This window comes from Nyctereutes procyonoides, unplaced genomic scaffold (assembly GCF_905146905.1).
Source record: "Nyctereutes procyonoides isolate TBG_1078 unplaced genomic scaffold, NYPRO_anot_genome, whole genome shotgun sequence".
NCBI lineage: Eukaryota > Metazoa > Chordata > Mammalia > Carnivora > Canidae > Nyctereutes > Nyctereutes procyonoides.
The window spans coordinates 47,554,604-47,571,117 of NW_026575142.1; the positions used below are offsets into that span (position 1 = coordinate 47,554,604).

The following is a 16,514-nucleotide window of genomic DNA, read 5'->3' on the forward strand; positions in this document are numbered from 1 at the left end:
TCTTATGCCCGATCATCTTACTCTGATCACATACAAAGTGCTTACAGCAGCCTTGAGACTCCTTGTCATTGCTTAGAATTCACTCCAGCTACACAGACCTTTTTACTATTCTTTGAAGACACTGAGCCTCCTGCCTCAGGGCATTTGCACTGGCTGTTCCTTCTACCTGGAATGGAACATGCTTCCTCAGATATTCACAGGCCTCAGATTTTCTCTTCACTCAAATTTCTATGTTATTGTCTCTATCAGGAAGCACATGTGCTCACTCTGTGTAAAGTAGCATGTGTATACCCTTTATCCTGCTTTCCCAGCATTTATTACTAGTTGGCATTATTTATATACTTGTTTGGTTGTTGCTGGTCTTTCTTTACTGGTATGGTAGCTCATGAGAGCAGTAACTTTGTTTTACTTGTGGATGTGGGCCCTAGTACCTAGAATGGTGCCTGACACATAGTAGGTGCTCAATAAACATTTGCTGCTCTATTTCACAAAGACTAACCCCATTGCTTCCTCCACCAATGTCTACTTATGACTCAGTCAGAACGAAGTCTAATGTATTATTTTTCCTCCAGGTTTCTAGGGTGACCTTTTCTCGGATGCACTTTGGTAATGAAAACCCCCCAGCATTTCTACCTAGACTGGTTTTGTCACTGTTCCAATCTCTTTGACTACTTCTGGCTCTGTGCCATGTTTCTGTGAATTACACAATAGGTGCTCCCATTACTATATTTTTGTTATAAAAGAATAGACTATTACCCACAAAAAAAAATTGTTTGTCTAAGGTCAGACTCATGGGTTTCTTCATATAGTCAGATGTTTCCCTCTGGTTTCTGCTGTACGTGTTAAGCCAACAGTTTGCCAGCCTCCTTTCCTTTCACCCCTGTCCTGTCTTTGTCTGGATTTGTGCCCAGCAGCCTTGTATTTTTTCAGATATAGATTGTGACTTGTCACTTTTTGGTAGGTGACACGATTAACTTAATAAATTGTGAACAGCATTTTAAGAAAAAATAGTACAGAAAATATTGAAAATGTTTCTATTTTGAAACTGTGGGATATATAATCCAAAAACTTTGAGAGCACCACTCTGGCGTATATAGGTTGAAAGAAGTTTTAGCATTATTTTTCCCTTTACCTTTAGAATGTTCTGGAAGGAGGGGTTTTTGCACTCCTGGCTTGTGTTGGGTTGTAGAAAACAGGCAGTGCGCCCTTCTAAAATTTCCCCACCAGAGTGGTGGGCACACTTTTTCCTTTTCATAAAGGAAATACTCTATTTCATAAAGCAAATACACCAAGGGCACTGAAATTGAAAACGTTCTTTGCATGAACACTCCATTCAAACCCCTGCACTAACAGACGTGATCAACCTAACACGGCTGCCTGAGAACGCGTCCCTGAGATGGACCAGTCCTCCTTTTGTGTTTCTGACTGGAAAAGCTCAAGACTGTCACAAGAATTTACCATTTGCTGTAGCCAACACCCGATGATAGGCCCCTGACCTCCCTTAGAGCATTTATTAATAAGGTCTTACAGTAGTAAATCTGTCCTCTATTCCTTTGAGATATACACGTTTGCATTTCCTATAGCCCAGGAGTGTCTTTTGCAAGGACCTGATAAGCCATTCCTTTGAATCTATCTAGGAAGTAGACCTGCCAGTCTCTGTGGGAGGACAGAACCCTAACATTGTCAGCTAGCAGACACAGCAGGGCTAATCACATTTACTGACCAATGCTTTATAATTTTTCACTTCTCTGCCTCTACTTCAATGCCCACCTGCTTTCTCTCCCCTGCTCTAGTCAGGGGTGCCTGGGTGGTTCAGTTGGTTAAATAGCTACTTTCAGCTCAGGTGATGATCCCAGGGCCTGGGACTGAGCTCCAAATCAGGATCTCTGCTCATCAGGGAGTCTGCTTCTTTGTCCCTCTGCTGCTCCCTGTGCTTGTGTGCTCTGTGATTGATAAATAAATAAATAAATAAATAAATAAATAAATAAATAATTAATTAATTAAGAAAATAGCAGAATGGGGCTTGGCTCTTTATGTCAGTAGTTACTGGATAAAATCTGTTTTCTCTGCTTTAACTGTGTGTCTAGCTTTATTATTGACAGTATGTACACACACACACACACACACATACACACACACACACTCCTCCTAAGGATAATGTTGCTCCTCAAAGACAGCTGAATCTTGTCATCCTCATTATCCAGAGTGTTGCTCCTGTTTATGCTTATTTCCATATGTCATCCCTAAGTCATTATTAGTAAAGTCTTATTCAACTGTTTCAGCCTGGTCTGTGATGTCCTTTGGGAAATTAAGAGCCACGTATAGGACTCTTTCCTTACAGAGATGAGAGTTCGATCTATGATATTCAACTCTCTGTCCCCACTGGGAATTTCTTCCTCTACTGCAAACTTAGGGGAATTGGGGTAGTTTTACCAGGGGAAAAGGAAAGTTTTCTTACACACAAACCTTTTTTAAAGAATTTGTAGGAACGCCTGGGTGGCTTGGTGGTGCGCGTCTGCCTTCGGCTCAGGGGGTGATCCTGGAGTCCCAGGATCGAGTTCCACATTGGGCTCCCTACATGGAGCCTGTTTTTCCCTCTCCCTGTATCTCTGCCTCTCTCTCTCTGTCTCTCATAAATAAATAAAATCTTTTAAAAAAAATAAAGGATTTGTAGTCAGGAAGTCTATCTTCTTTTGCTCTTTTTCCAAACTTCAGAAATTAGGGGACCCGAGAAATACCAACGTTCTAGGATAGCTAGAGGTCAACACAAGAAGGGTAAAGAGGTTTCTATGTTTGGAGACCCCAGGGGAGGCAGCAGGTTAGGGACCAGAGATGGGGCAGGCATGGGTGTCCAGGTAGCCTGCCGTGCAGGAATCAATAATAAAGGAGTTATCTGAGCACGCAAGAAAATGGAAATCCCTAGGAGTTAGAACAAACATGGAAGTGAAACCAGAGTGATTGGTAATTAGGCAGGCTGATACTGGGCAGTTTGGGAGCAGGGGGGACCTGACCCAAATTTGCCCTCAGCACCAAGGGTCTTGAATTATGGCAGCATACAAGAATAGAAAATGAGGGGTGTGTGAGTGGCTCAGTTGGTTAAGAGTCCAACTTTTGGTTTCAGCTCAGGTCATAATTGGAGGGTCATGCGACTGCACCCACACTAGGCTCTGCACTCAGCAGGGAGTCTGCTTGAGATTCTTTCCATCCTCACTTCCCTCTGCTCTTCCTACCTCTGGTGGTCTCTCTCAAATAAATAAACAATTAAATAAATAAATAAATAAACAAACAACAAATAAATAAATAAATAAATAAATAAATAAATAAAATCTTAAAAAAAAAAAAAGAACAAAAAATATGGCAAGAGCCCACAGGAGGTAGGGGAGGACTGAGATCCTATCTAAAGGCCACATTTCCAGAGAAAAGGTCCAGAGAATGGCACACAACAGCAGAGAGCACCAAGAGTGGTGAGAGGAGCCAAGGAAAGCTAGGCAGATGCCAGGCCTTGGCCAAGCAGCCCAGGCATCAGATTACCACTTAGTGGGGAAACTGAAGGGGTCGGCAGTGAATTTAAGGTCAAAGCCCCATTTTGACTCAAAGCCAGTGCACTGGCTGTCGCATCTATTGCCCAGTATTAACTCCAGAACACTTCCCACCAGTGAGATGGGGCTCTGCTTCCCAAGGTTTCCCACCTAGAGTCCCTGGAGCAGAGGAGCCAGAACCTCTACTTCCAGCAAGGCCAGGATGAATGGTCTAAAGTTATCATGTGACCCTACACTTCTCTAAAACCTCAGGTTTTCATTTTCAGTGGTGTAATCTTTGCAGTGTAATCCAAAACAAACTATGTTGATGATAAGTCTTCCAGGGGCCAAGAACTCCAGCTCTCTGTCTCACGTGCCAAGTTCCACATGTCCTGATCTGAGAAACCAAGTCGGTTAAGGCTTCAGAGTGAAGTCGACAGTGATGTCGGTGAAGGAAGGGTTAAGAGTCAGACCAGATATCAGAAACCTGGAAGGGAAAAAAAAAAAAAAAGAAAGAAACCTGGAAGGGGTCCTCCTGTAAGAAGGGGTAAGGCAGGGAGGATGAGAGTCATGGTTTGTAGGTGGGTTGGTACCAGCATGCTCTAAGAGGCAAGGAGACTCCAGAGAAGGAGAAGCTATCTACCTCTTGCCATTCTGTAGACCACCTCAGGGAATTCTATCCTACAATTTTATTGAAACCCTCTTGAACCAACTGAAATGTTTTAAGTTTCCACTTCCTAAATTTATTTCTACTCAGATACTACTTACTTTATCAACTAAAACAAGCAAACAAACAAACAAACAAAAACTTACCTAGGGATGGTGTACAACATATTCTTACCTGTTCCACACGTTATAGAATAAATACAAACTTTATTTGCATATTTACATTAAACAATATCTTTAGTTTGATAGTTTAAAAAAATACAAATCCATGTAACCAAAATGCTTAAAGGATTTGGTCAACTGAGCGTTGACTATTTTACCCATAAATATGAAAATTCGGCCTGTCAAGATGGTTTTGCAAGAGCCATATTTGAGATATTTGTGGATTTCCATGAAGGTTGACTCTTCAGACTATGAGATCTAATACAACACTCAAATTAGATATTAAGGGAAAAGTGATTTTGCAACCCCAAGTTAGGACCTTATATAAGATACACACTTGAAAAATTCTGAGTACTTATTCAAAATCAAGTAGGATATGTAAATAACAGTACCTCAAGTGCTTTTATAAATAGCAAACCTATACTTTCACAGCTATAAGCAAATGATATCTGTATTTCCCTGAGGGCATAGTTTGAGTTCAAGGGCAGTATGCAAGTGTGTGTGTGTGTTTCCTGAAGCCACAGATTGCAGACTGTGGTGAAGGCTAAGAAGAGAACATTATCTATTGATGTTCAGGTGTTCTCAGCCTTCACAGGACCTGCTTCAAAATCCAGTCTGCAGTGCCAGGATGTCTCACATGCCCCACCCTCAGCCCAGGGCCCTTTGCCTCTGGCTGCTCCTGCACCTATCTGCCTCATCCCCCTGCAGGTGGTATTGGTTATGACAGCTACACAAACTAAAATTTTGATTATTTATCTATTAATGGAAACTAGATTTTAAGAGCTTCCCTCCCTGGCTAGTGCCTAGAAGCTTAAATCCTGAAATGCTTATAATGTTCCCCCAAATTACTTGGACTGTTTTCTTTCCCTCAAAGCTGGTGACTGGCAGCTTTAAGTGCAGAACTCTGTGTTTTAACAGGTGTAAACTGTCTGCCAACCCATGCCATTATTGAGAATTTCTATTTCTTGAGGGCCAGGCATCTGAGATTCTACAATTTAACTGCCTATCTGGTGAAATAAGAATCACACAGAATCCTTCTCTTGCCTTCATTTAGATATTCTGAACTAGTCCTGAAACTTGGGTCCTGCAGTTACAACCAGATTTATAACACAGAGATCTTAAATCCTCATTTTCCCAGAGTAGGGCTTGTCCACTGAGGGTACAAAATTTGCTGATTGCTCTTATCAAAGGACTGCCAAGACAAGGAACATTCTTTTTCCAAGGGAAGCTCTCTACACATGTCATTGATTTTGTCATTTGTTATCTTTTTGGAAGTTCTTCCCTGAAATTGTCTTTGTAAATGTTTCCTCCTATAGCTCATACATGGTTTCTGAAGGTGATCTCAAAGAAAGTCAAGTATGTAAGCAATGGCCACATCATTGACCCAAGAGCACAGCTTTCCAAGATGACCATTGGAAGGGCAATAAAGACATGGATGTAATCTCATAACTTCACATATATTTCATTTTTCTCTAACTTGATGAAAAGAAAAATTAAAATGTTGACTAGAGGCTTGTTTACCAGTTTATTGAGTGTTGGGAGGGGGGGTTTGTGTTTCTCATGGGTGTTCCCAAAGCTTGACAAACAGAACTCCTTGAATGTTTGCTAAATGGAACTAGATTAAATTGTTTCTGTTGAAAGCTTCATTAAGGTTATTAGTGCTCATGAGTACACTACTTACTGTAATGTGTTCTAAATTTCCACAAATATGTTCATATTTTCCCATCCTACTCTTCAGAGCAGGGAGCTCAACCTAACCAGACGCTCAGGCACAGAGCTTTTCACAGACTTACGTGTTTATATTTATCCTCAATGACCTACGTATACATATAAATCTCATTTGTAATGTTCCAAGTCTTTTTTAAAAAATCAACTTTGAACTTTAGTTTCTTCTAATCATAACGTTTCTATGAAAATTCAACTCACTATCAACTCTAATACCTCTAACTTCCCAAACTACTCAGAATACAAGCACAATCTGCCACATCTAACCTGAAATAAAACTCTGTAAAGAGATTTGAAATCATATGATGAAAATAAAACACTGAGTAATGCAGTTACTATGTTGTTACCATTGTTGTTGTTTTTTAAGTACAGCATATGAAACAGGATCTCTTAATCTTTTCCCCAATTTGGGGATTAGAATGAATTTCCAATGAGCTCATTTGAGAGCTCTACCTCTTAGAGTGAAGGACAGACCCTATTCTTTGAGTCAAAATAGTGCCAGACTGATCCAAAAACCAAAAAGAAGGGCTTAAAAAGATCCTGAAAACAAGGTTCCAGGGAGGTGGGGCCTCAGGGACACAGACTCAAATCACAGTCTAAAAAAGTAGTAAGTATACAGTCAAGAAGAGTCAGTCATTCCTGCAGTGGCCAGCAGTGGAGGGATGTTTACATTTATTTATTGATATATATCTCAATCATCCTGAGTCTCTGGAAAACCCTTTCTATATTGCAATACAGTTGTTGGCCATGAAAAGGCCAGTGCACTGGTTTGTGCTGAAAGTACAATTTCATCTGACAATGACAGTTCTAGTCTGAAATGTACCTCCGTGATCATAAGAAATAGAGGTTTTGATGGGGGAACACCTTTTATCTCTTTCAAAGCACATAGGTCCTCCCAGACCCATTTCCCAGTCCTGTCAGATGGAACAATATATGAGACACTCTTGACAAGGAGCCAAAGGCTCTAACACTAGGGATTCCATATGGTTTAAATGTAAGGAAAAAAGAAAAGAAAAAAAAGAACTTTATTTCCCCGCCTTGCTGAGTGAATCCTTTAGCAAACTTGTCAGAACAAAAAAATGAGCCAGTTTTTGTTTCCTACTTGGAGATAGCATGACAGAACAGGACTGACTTGCAATGCAAAGACCTCAGTTTACACTCCTGGCTTAGCTACTTACAAACTGAATGACCAGGGGCAAAGCACTAAGTCTTTCTGAAGCACAGTTTCCTCACCTATAACACAGACATTATAATATCTGGTCACCAGGTTGTTACAATGGTTAAATGAACTGATATACAGAAGTGCCTGGCACAGAACCTGGCACAGAACAGGTGTGTCCTGAATGTTAAATATTCTTCTTTCCTCCTGAGGTAGGTCATGCAAACATTCCTGGCTGGTCTCAAGTATCCCAAAGCTGTGACTTCCAAGGAACCCCCACGGGGAGCTGCAGGGAGCCCACGTGAACGGCCTGTAGCTCAAGCCCAGTCTACTGTCTTTAGTGGGATGAACTTGGGCAACAGGTGAGGAGGGAGGTCTCCTGGCATCCAGTCTAGAGTACCAGGGGCTCCCGTCCTGCGCCCTCCCACAGTCACACCGACACTGCTCCAGGCACGATCCTCCGGATATGGGTGTAAGATTTCCTGATGGTGACACTGCCATGGTGTGACACCCCCCGGGGCAGAACACACTCCTCCGTCAGTTTCTGGGCCTCGGGGTCCCAACATAGCACGGTGGCGATGACCTCGTTCTTCTCATCCCGCCCCCCAGTGATGTAGAGTCGGTTGTTGCAGGGCGCGATGCCACAGCTGGCCCTCTCATGGCTGAGCTGGGTCACCAGGCACCAGCTGTCCTCCAGAGGGCTGTAGGCGTATAGTGCTCTCATGGCCCCTCCTGAAGAGGAAGGGAAACACTGGGCATTCACTGTTTTTCTGGTTTTCTTCCCCTTTAACCACAAAAATCCTACTTCTGTTAGGTCAAATCTACCATCTTGCCAATAGAAAGAGTAGATTCATGGCTCTCCAGAAAGCTCGAATGGATTCCACCAGTCTTATGCTGGAAACAATTCAGAGCCCTTTAAACTTTGTGGCCAGGCATTAGGTTCTAAATGGACAATTAGCTTCACATGGTGCCAAAATGTACCCTAAGATGGCTCCCTAGAAGAAATACCATCTGGTGCATCAGGTGCATTCAGTTTGTAATCTCAGCTCTACCACTTTTTTTATTGTAACCATAAGCACTGACACTGTGGTGGTTTTAAGACATCAAAAGGGACCATGTGCATATGGCCCCTGCAGAAGGTCTGGTGCATAGAAACTATCAACACATGGCAGTGACTAGAGGTGGTGGCATCTTTTGTAGACTGAGCATGCCCTGGGGCACCAGTCCAAATTACTACCTGAAGATGAGCTTTGAAGTCATGAGGCTGACCATAAAGAATCAGGGAACCTGAAGCAAGGGCTCCCTTAATCCGTCCCTGTATTTTGCCTCTGGGAAGCCTTCTCCAATTAGCTCTTATTTGCTGAAATTACGTATTTTTGGCATCTCCTAAAATCAGTGACTCTCAATTGTGGCTGCGCAGGAAAACCACCTGCACATTAGAAACAACTTGCACTGTTGGTCAGCATCCCGTCTCCTTGTGATGTCATTGGTCTGGGGTAAACCCCAGCTATGTGCATTTCTGTAAAAAGCTCCCTAAGTGATTCTCATGAATAGTCAGGATTGAGATCATCCTTAACATTTACATGCCAACTGTGGTCTGGCCAGCCAGCCTTTCTTTTTGGCTAAATGCAACTTTTTAGAGCCCTCAAATCAAGTGGAAGGAGTAAAATTCTCATGAACACAATATAAGAAATAATGATAGTTATCATTTATCGGTCACTTGATAAACTGTGCACATTTCAATTTCTGTACATTTCTAAAGTTTACAATACACTTTTTTTCCTGTAGCAACTTCTGGCTCCTCCACTGGGCCCCAGTGTCATGTCCCCTGAAAGTGGGCTGCTTCTGCATCCAGGACTGCCACGGTAAATTCCACCAAGGCCTGGACCAATCCCATCTCCTCTTCCTTTTCAACTTCACCCAAATCACCCGGAATCTGTGAGTTCCCAGGAGGACCTTATCTGATCTACCTGCATGGCTGCATGGGTGGGGAACCTCAGCTAAATAAGATGCCATTCATTCACTTACCAACAACATAGATGCGATCCCGGAAACTGACTGCATTGATGCATTTAGCCTCCACTGGCATGGATGACTTTAAATTCCATTTATTGGTTGAAGGGTCATAACACTGAGTCTTGTCTGTGGCCAGTTTCCCATTGGGCCCGCCCCCAATCACATAGAGCTTCTTCTTATGGCTGGTGGCTGCGAAGGAACTGACGTGGACAAGAAGGGGCGCTGCCTGCAGAGACACAGGGCACCAGGAGAAGTTGTCAGTCACAAATTGCTGATTGCTACAGTAGCTCACAGGACACAGGCCAGGAGCCAGAGGACATAAACCTGGGCATCCTCTGACTGAAGTCACAAGCCTGTGGAGGGTTCAAAACACACATTTCCCACCCTCCCTGTGGGCTCAGACACAGACTAGAACAGGCTGAGTGATGGATGTTTCCAGCCTCTGTCTTCTATAGTCCAGCTAATCAGGAGAGGAAAAGTGTTTATAGGAATAATTGTTTCTACAGATGAAACCAGCCAATGTTGGAGGAAAATGCTTTCATAGACATGCATCTTTATATTCATTCATGTGTTCTTTCATTCAAAAAATATTTACTGAGTGCCTACTATGTGCTAGGCATTGTCCTTATTGTTTATGTCTATGAAGAAAAGCTGGTATAAGGGTTTCAGGTGGCCATAGGTATGTGGACTCCCAGACTGGGGCAGCATGAAGATTCAGGTATTAAGCCAGACTTGTGCTTCCACCCTGTGAACCTTCTGGCACTCAAGAGGACTTCCAAGAGCCTCTTTTCCATTGATATGGCCCTCTTGAGTCATAGAGCAACTCTGTAATGGGACTTGACAAGTTGACAAGATCTGAGATACACTGCCATAAATATTAAGGGCTATACAGAACCCACAGGCATTAGTCCTCTCAATCCTCTAGAAGTTCCATTACATAATACTTCTGTTCTCTTAGGTTGACAGATCTTGGCTAGATGCCATGATGACCTGGCTACCTTTGCTTGTGTCTCTGATGACCATGTTTTACACTCCCCAAAGTGGAACATATTCTGACATATGATCTGATAAGAAGAAAGAAAATCAAAAAAGAAAAAAAGAAGGAGAATAAAAAAGAAAGAAAATCTGAAATTGGGAATAACCTGGAAATATAGGAAGTGAGATCACTTTACTATTATTATTATTATTATTATTATTATTACTACTACTGCTACTACTACTACTACTACTACTACTATTACAAGGATACTCAATATGAGATCTACTCTCTTAGCAAATTATTTTTCCATGTCAGTCGGGTAATGTGCCAAGATCTTAACAAGGTTTGAGGGAGGCATATATCACACAATGGTGTGAACACTCTACTATCACACTTATACACTACAGAAGGATTTCTCTAAATAAATTTTTAAGTATAAAATGTAGTATTGTTATCTGTAGGCAGTTCTCCAGAGCTTATTCACCTTGGATAATTGAAACTTTATGCCCACTGATTGGCAATGATATACAGCTGAGGTTGAATTGCTAAACAACATATATATGCAAGCAGCGTATAGATGGTTTATCATCAATAGGCAAATAAATAAGGGCTGACCTCTAAACACTACCATATGACTCTGACTCAGTAAACAGTGTAGTAAATGGATCCCTGTATGCCCACTGTGGCGACAACAGGGCAGATGGCATCTGAGAAGACAGAGACTCTGAACTAAGACATGCAGACTGTGGTTAGGACCAAGCCCCACCTCTAAATCTGGGGCTTTTGGCTGGATAGACAGGTGTCTACAAGAGCTTCCCCACCTCGAACGAAGCTGTTTCTATGACCTGATCAGTAATGCCGTAGCAATGGCTCCTTTTAGGAGGGAAGCTCAGAGCCACCAACAATGTTCTCAGTGGGAGCACAGAGATGAGAAAGCCATATACCTATATTGGCATATACTTTTTTTTTTAAAGCTTTGAAGTATTAATACAAAGTTACTCATAGAAATAAATCTCCTATACCTCTGACCAACAGTTATGGAAGGGATCATAGGTCTCCACATTGTTGATCCTCTGCAAGCCATCAAAACCTCCAATCACGTAGACCTTGCCACCTAACACCACCATCTTATGCCTCCAGCGGCCAATGTTCAAATACTCAATTTGAATCCATTTGTTGATTGAAGAATTATATTTCCAAACATCGTGCTGTGTTTCTTTGCCACCTAGAAGAGATACAGAACATTTAAGAAACCACCAGGTATGTCAGAAATAGAGCTTCTTCCATAATTTCCCATAGTCCTTAAGTGCTATATCCCCAGGCCAGCTCCCTCTAAACAAAAGAAATCATGAAGGCATGTGAGGTCTGGTTGGGGAGACAGAGCCAATACAGGGGAACAGAGAGAACCAGTGTGAGGCTGGAGCGAATCATGTACCAGACCGTGTCATGTGTCACCTCTGTGCTCTGAGTTCAGAGAAGAGGTGGCTGAATGAGTTGGGTCCAGAGATGTCTTCAGGGAAGTGGCACCCAAGTCCACATGGGTGGGTAGGGGACAACAGGAGCCTGGACTTGGTATCTGTGCAGCCTAGGGACAGGAATAAGGGCAGGACAGGTGAGGTTGGACTACTGTGGTGGGGATAGTAGGGCCTTGACCAGCAGCCAAATAAGAAGGCATCTTAAGTTCTGTTTGCTTATTTATTTAGATAAATACAAACCTGGAAAAATCACCAAGAAATCTTACAGAATTGTCTCAGTTCAAATCTCCAATCTATACAAAAACTTAAGTGGGATTTGTCCTATTGTTAAATAATTTTTATTATAAAAGAATGAGGTGCTCACAATAGATAATTTGAGAATGAGCTGGTAAATATTTTTTTTTTCAAAATCACTCTCTTAATAAACAGAAAATACATAATCCAGTTAGGGAAAGAGACCAACACAAAGGAGAACTGACTTTTTTGGTGACTTTTTTTTAAATTTTTATTTATTTATGATAGTCACACAGAGAGAGAGAGAGAGAGAGAGAGAGAGAGAGAGAGGCAGAGACACAGACAGAGGGAGAAGCAGGCTCCATGCACCGGGAGCCCGATGTGGGATTTGATCCCGGGTCTCCAGGATCGCGCCCTGGGTCAAAGGCAGGCGCCAAACCGCTGCACCACCCAGGGATCCCTTTTTGGTGACTTTAATAAAATATTTTTACAGCTTTGTGTTTCCATTTCCCATCAGCACAGAGTACCACCAACTACTTAAAGTAAAAGATGCACTTTTCAGACTTATAAATGTGCACGAGTGGGGCAATATGTATCACTGATGATGCTCTGTGTCCTGGGTAAGTGTTTCTCTAGGATAAAGCTCAGAATGGAGATTTGTCAAGAGCCTGCCCACGTTGAATTTTTATACGTGTTGCCAAAGAGCCTTCCATAGCTGTCCTGGTTGATCTTCCTCTACCCCACCCACAGCATATATTAAGAGCATTTTTCGTTTTGTTTTATAAGCTGATGGAGAAAAATAATGTCATAGTTTGGTTTTTCCTGGTTGCTAGGGAGACTAAGCTTCTTCTTCTTCCATGAAATGTTTGCTCATATAGTTTAAACATTTTTCCTTGGGTTGTATAACTTTTAGAGGCCTCTATTCAAAATACCGTGTGTGATATTGATCCCATTTAGGCAGTGTCAAAAATCATAAAACAGGGGCGCCTGAGTGACTCAGTCGGTTAAGTAAGTGTCTGACTCTTGGTTTTGGCTCGGGTCCTGGTCTCAGGCTTATGAGATAGAGTCCCGTGTTTGGGTTTCACGCACAAGGGGGAATCTGCTTGAGAATCTCCCTCTGCCCCTACCCCCACTCATGTGTGCTTGCTCTCTCTCTAATATAAAGAAATAAAATCTTTTTAAAAAGTTATAACTATGTGCTTTCTTTTTTTAAAGATTTTATTTATTTACTCATGAGAGACACAGAGAGAGAGAGAGAGAGAGAGAGAGAGAGAGAGAGAGAGAGGCAGAGACACAGGCAGAGGGAGAAGCAGGCTCCATGCAGGGAGCCTGATGTGGGACTCAATCCCGGGACCCCAGGATCACACCGAGCCGAAGGCAGACACTTAATCGCTGAGCCACCCAGGCATCCCAACTATGTGCTTTCAAAGAAATATATGCACACTCTATTAAAAAGAAAAAAATCTATGATTTTTACTTCAAGATGTAAAGGAAGACCTGATTAAGTGGGACACGTATCATGTGCATAGATGAGACAACATGTTATTGCAAAGATGTCAACCTTCCCCAAATTAATCAATACATTCAGTGCCTTCAGGACTTTTCAAGGAGCTTGAAGAGGTTATTCTAAATTTCATTTGGAAGAGTAAATTTGGAAAAATTTCTAAGAAACTTTTCAAAAAGAATGAATGAGGCTTTTCCTAGCAAATATTGAAATAGAAAGCTATGGTAATAAAAGCACTGTGGTACTGACATAAGATGAGACAAAATGATGAAAAACAAGAGTACAGAAGAGACTGAAAGATATAAGGATCATTAAATAAATGGTATTAGAACAGTTGACTATTTGGAGAAAAATTGTTAGATCATTCTTTCATATTACAGTTAAAATTTCAAAAGTAAATGGCATAAAAGTAACTGGAGAATATATAGGAGAAGATGTTGATGATCTTAGGGTGGGTAGGGGCTTTCTAAGCATGACAGGAAATATAGAATCACACAGGAAAGAAAGTTACTATGCGAAATGTAAGTCAAAGTTAAAAGATAACCATAGTCTGAGAGAAACTATTTTGCAATACAAATAGCAAAAGATATATATATATATATTTATATAGATAATAATATTTATATATTTATATATATAAAGACATTTATTTATTTATTTATTTATTTATTTATTTATTTATTTATTTATTTATTTATTCATGAGAGACACAAAGAGAGGCAGAGACATAGGCAGAGGGAGAAACACGCTCCCCACAAGGAGCCCAATGTGGGACTCAATCCCAGACCCTGGGATTACGCCCTGAGCCAAAGGCAGACGCTCAACCGTTGAGCCACCCAGGAGTCCCAAGCAAAAGATATGTAATAAGAGCTCCAAAAAATTAATAAAAAGTCAAACAATAGAGAAACATAGAGTAGGAATAGATGATTTTTTAAAAAAATAAAGTGTTGGCTAATAATATATGAAAATATGCTAACATCATTAACGATCCAATAATGTAAATGTAAATATTCTAAGCTATTAAAAAATTTAATTCACAATAAAAAATGTTAGCAAAGATGTAGAAAATGGGCACTGTCTTTCAACACTGGTTGAACTGTAAATTGATTCAAACTTTCTGGAGAATAATTAAGCAATACCTATAATTCTAAACGGACATATCTTATGACCACCTCCAGGAATCTTGCCAAACAGCAGCACAGGTTCATAAATATAAGTGTATTAAAATGCCTGCTGCGGAATGCCTCAGTGACTCAATTAGTTGAATCTGACTTTTGATTTTAGTTCAGGTCATGATCTCACCGATGTGGGAATGAACCCCATGTTAGGCTCTGTGCTGAGTGCAGAGCCTGCTTGTCTTCCTCTTCCTTTGCTCCTCTCCTGACTGTGCTCATGCTCTAAAATAAATAAAATCTTTTAAAAAAAAGTTTTAAAAAATAAAATAAAATGCCTATTGCAGCATTTTTTTCCCAGGGGGAATATAAAAGCTGAAAAAAAAAAAAAAAACCCTGTGTTTTATTCATTCCATAGACTGCCATATAGCTGGTGAAGAGTGCCAGTATTGATGATGATGGATAACACTGCTGAGTTGTCCTGTGTGCTTGGGGACTGCACTTTACATGTATTACATCACTTAATCTATATGATAGATCCATTATATCAACACGTAATGATGTCCAAAATAGATTGCTAGTTAAAGTACAATCTTCCATGATTTAACTGTGTATAACAAGCACACCTTCATGCATTGGTTGTATCATTTTTCTTTTTTTTTAAGATTTTATTTATTTATTCATAGAGACACACACACACACACACACAGAGAGAGAGAGAGAGAGAGAGAGAGAGAGAGAGAGAGAGAGAGAGAGCAGAGAAGAAGCAGGCTCCATGCAGAGAGCCTGACGTGGGACTCCATTCAGGGTCTCCAGGATCACGCCCTGGGCTGCAGGCGGCGCTAAACCGCTACACGACCGCCCGGTTGTATCATTTTTCAACAGACAACAACAAATCTAAGTGAGGGGAAGGACAAGCTGTAGAATAACACAGGTAGTGTATGTGACAAAGACTGACTATGGTTACCAAACCCGTCTTTTCCTCCTGGGCACACAGGCAAACTAAATTTCCTAGTCCCCCTGTATGGGGGCTGGCAGTGCAGGGGGAGCATGTGGCTAGTTCTTGCCAATAGAATGTGAGCAGAGTGATTCCTGCTGTCCAGGCTGGGGCTATTATGAGCGGTGTGCCTTCTCAACTCCTTCAGAGTCTCTGTCTTTCTGAAATGCATCCTCCTTTGAAGGCGATGTGTGGAAAATGGCAGCATCTCTGATGGAAGGAGCCTAGGTCCCTGAATGACTGAGTGAAGCAGATCCACTCTCCCCAGGGCCCACATACTATTGCAATAAGTCACTATGATTTAGTGTTTGTTATACAAATTAGCATTACTTAGTCTAAGACAATATAAAACTATTTTGTAAAAAAGTTAAAGGTATAGTATTGTAATGGCACAGTTGAAACTGCCATATTTTACTGTATACTCCCTATATTATTTGAATCTTCTACAACAATCAAAAAATATTTCTACATGATAAACAAAAAGCTATGGTATTAACATACCTAGGGAAGAGCTGATCTGACCACGATTTTGGATGAAGTCAGTTCTGGGAAGAAGCTCTTCCCCAAACAACCTCAGATTAGACAAAGCCTCTGAGAGAGGGCTTGACTCCTCCCTTGGGGCCCCAAAAAGAGCTGGGTGGCTTCTAACATCATGGGGAGAGCATGGGACTCAGAGAACCTGGATTGGAGCCCTGCCTGACATTTACCAGTCCCATAATCTTTCAGAGCATGTGTTTTCTCCATTTGTAACTCTACCTTATAGAGTTGATGTGAGAAGCAAATGATTAAGTGCCACTAAAGTATAAATGCATCTACTGTGCTGTAAAGGTGGTAGAGACTTTGTTGCTTAATAAATATTAAGCATTTACCATGTAGCCAGGTGCAGTGCAGGGTAATGGCAGGATGGTATTGACTCCCCTGGAATTTAAGGACTAATGGGAGTCACATAAAAGTATAATTGTAAATA

General features: G+C 41.3%; 1 protein-coding gene and 1 non-coding gene across 2 annotated transcripts in view; both read right to left on the reverse strand.

Moving 5' to 3' along the window:
- Nucleotides 1–4,513: 4,513 nt before the first annotated feature.
- Nucleotides 4,514–16,514, reverse strand: part of KLHL6 (kelch like family member 6) — a 61,209-nt gene continuing 49,208 nt past the window's right edge. The window contains exons 5-7 of the mRNA XM_055307679.1: nucleotides 11,248–11,450; nucleotides 9,259–9,472; nucleotides 4,514–7,962 (exon numbers count right to left, since the gene is read on the reverse strand). Of these exons, the coding sequence (XP_055163654.1) occupies nucleotides 7,661–7,962; nucleotides 9,259–9,472; nucleotides 11,248–11,450 (719 nt within the window). The 3' untranslated portion in view covers nucleotides 4,514–7,660. The remainder of the gene's footprint in view (nucleotides 7,963–9,258; nucleotides 9,473–11,247; nucleotides 11,451–16,514) is intronic.
- Nucleotides 10,535–10,638, reverse strand: LOC129498971 (small nucleolar RNA U13). Its single transcript, XR_008662245.1, has one exon. It is a non-coding gene; the product is annotated as a small nucleolar RNA U13 (small nucleolar RNA).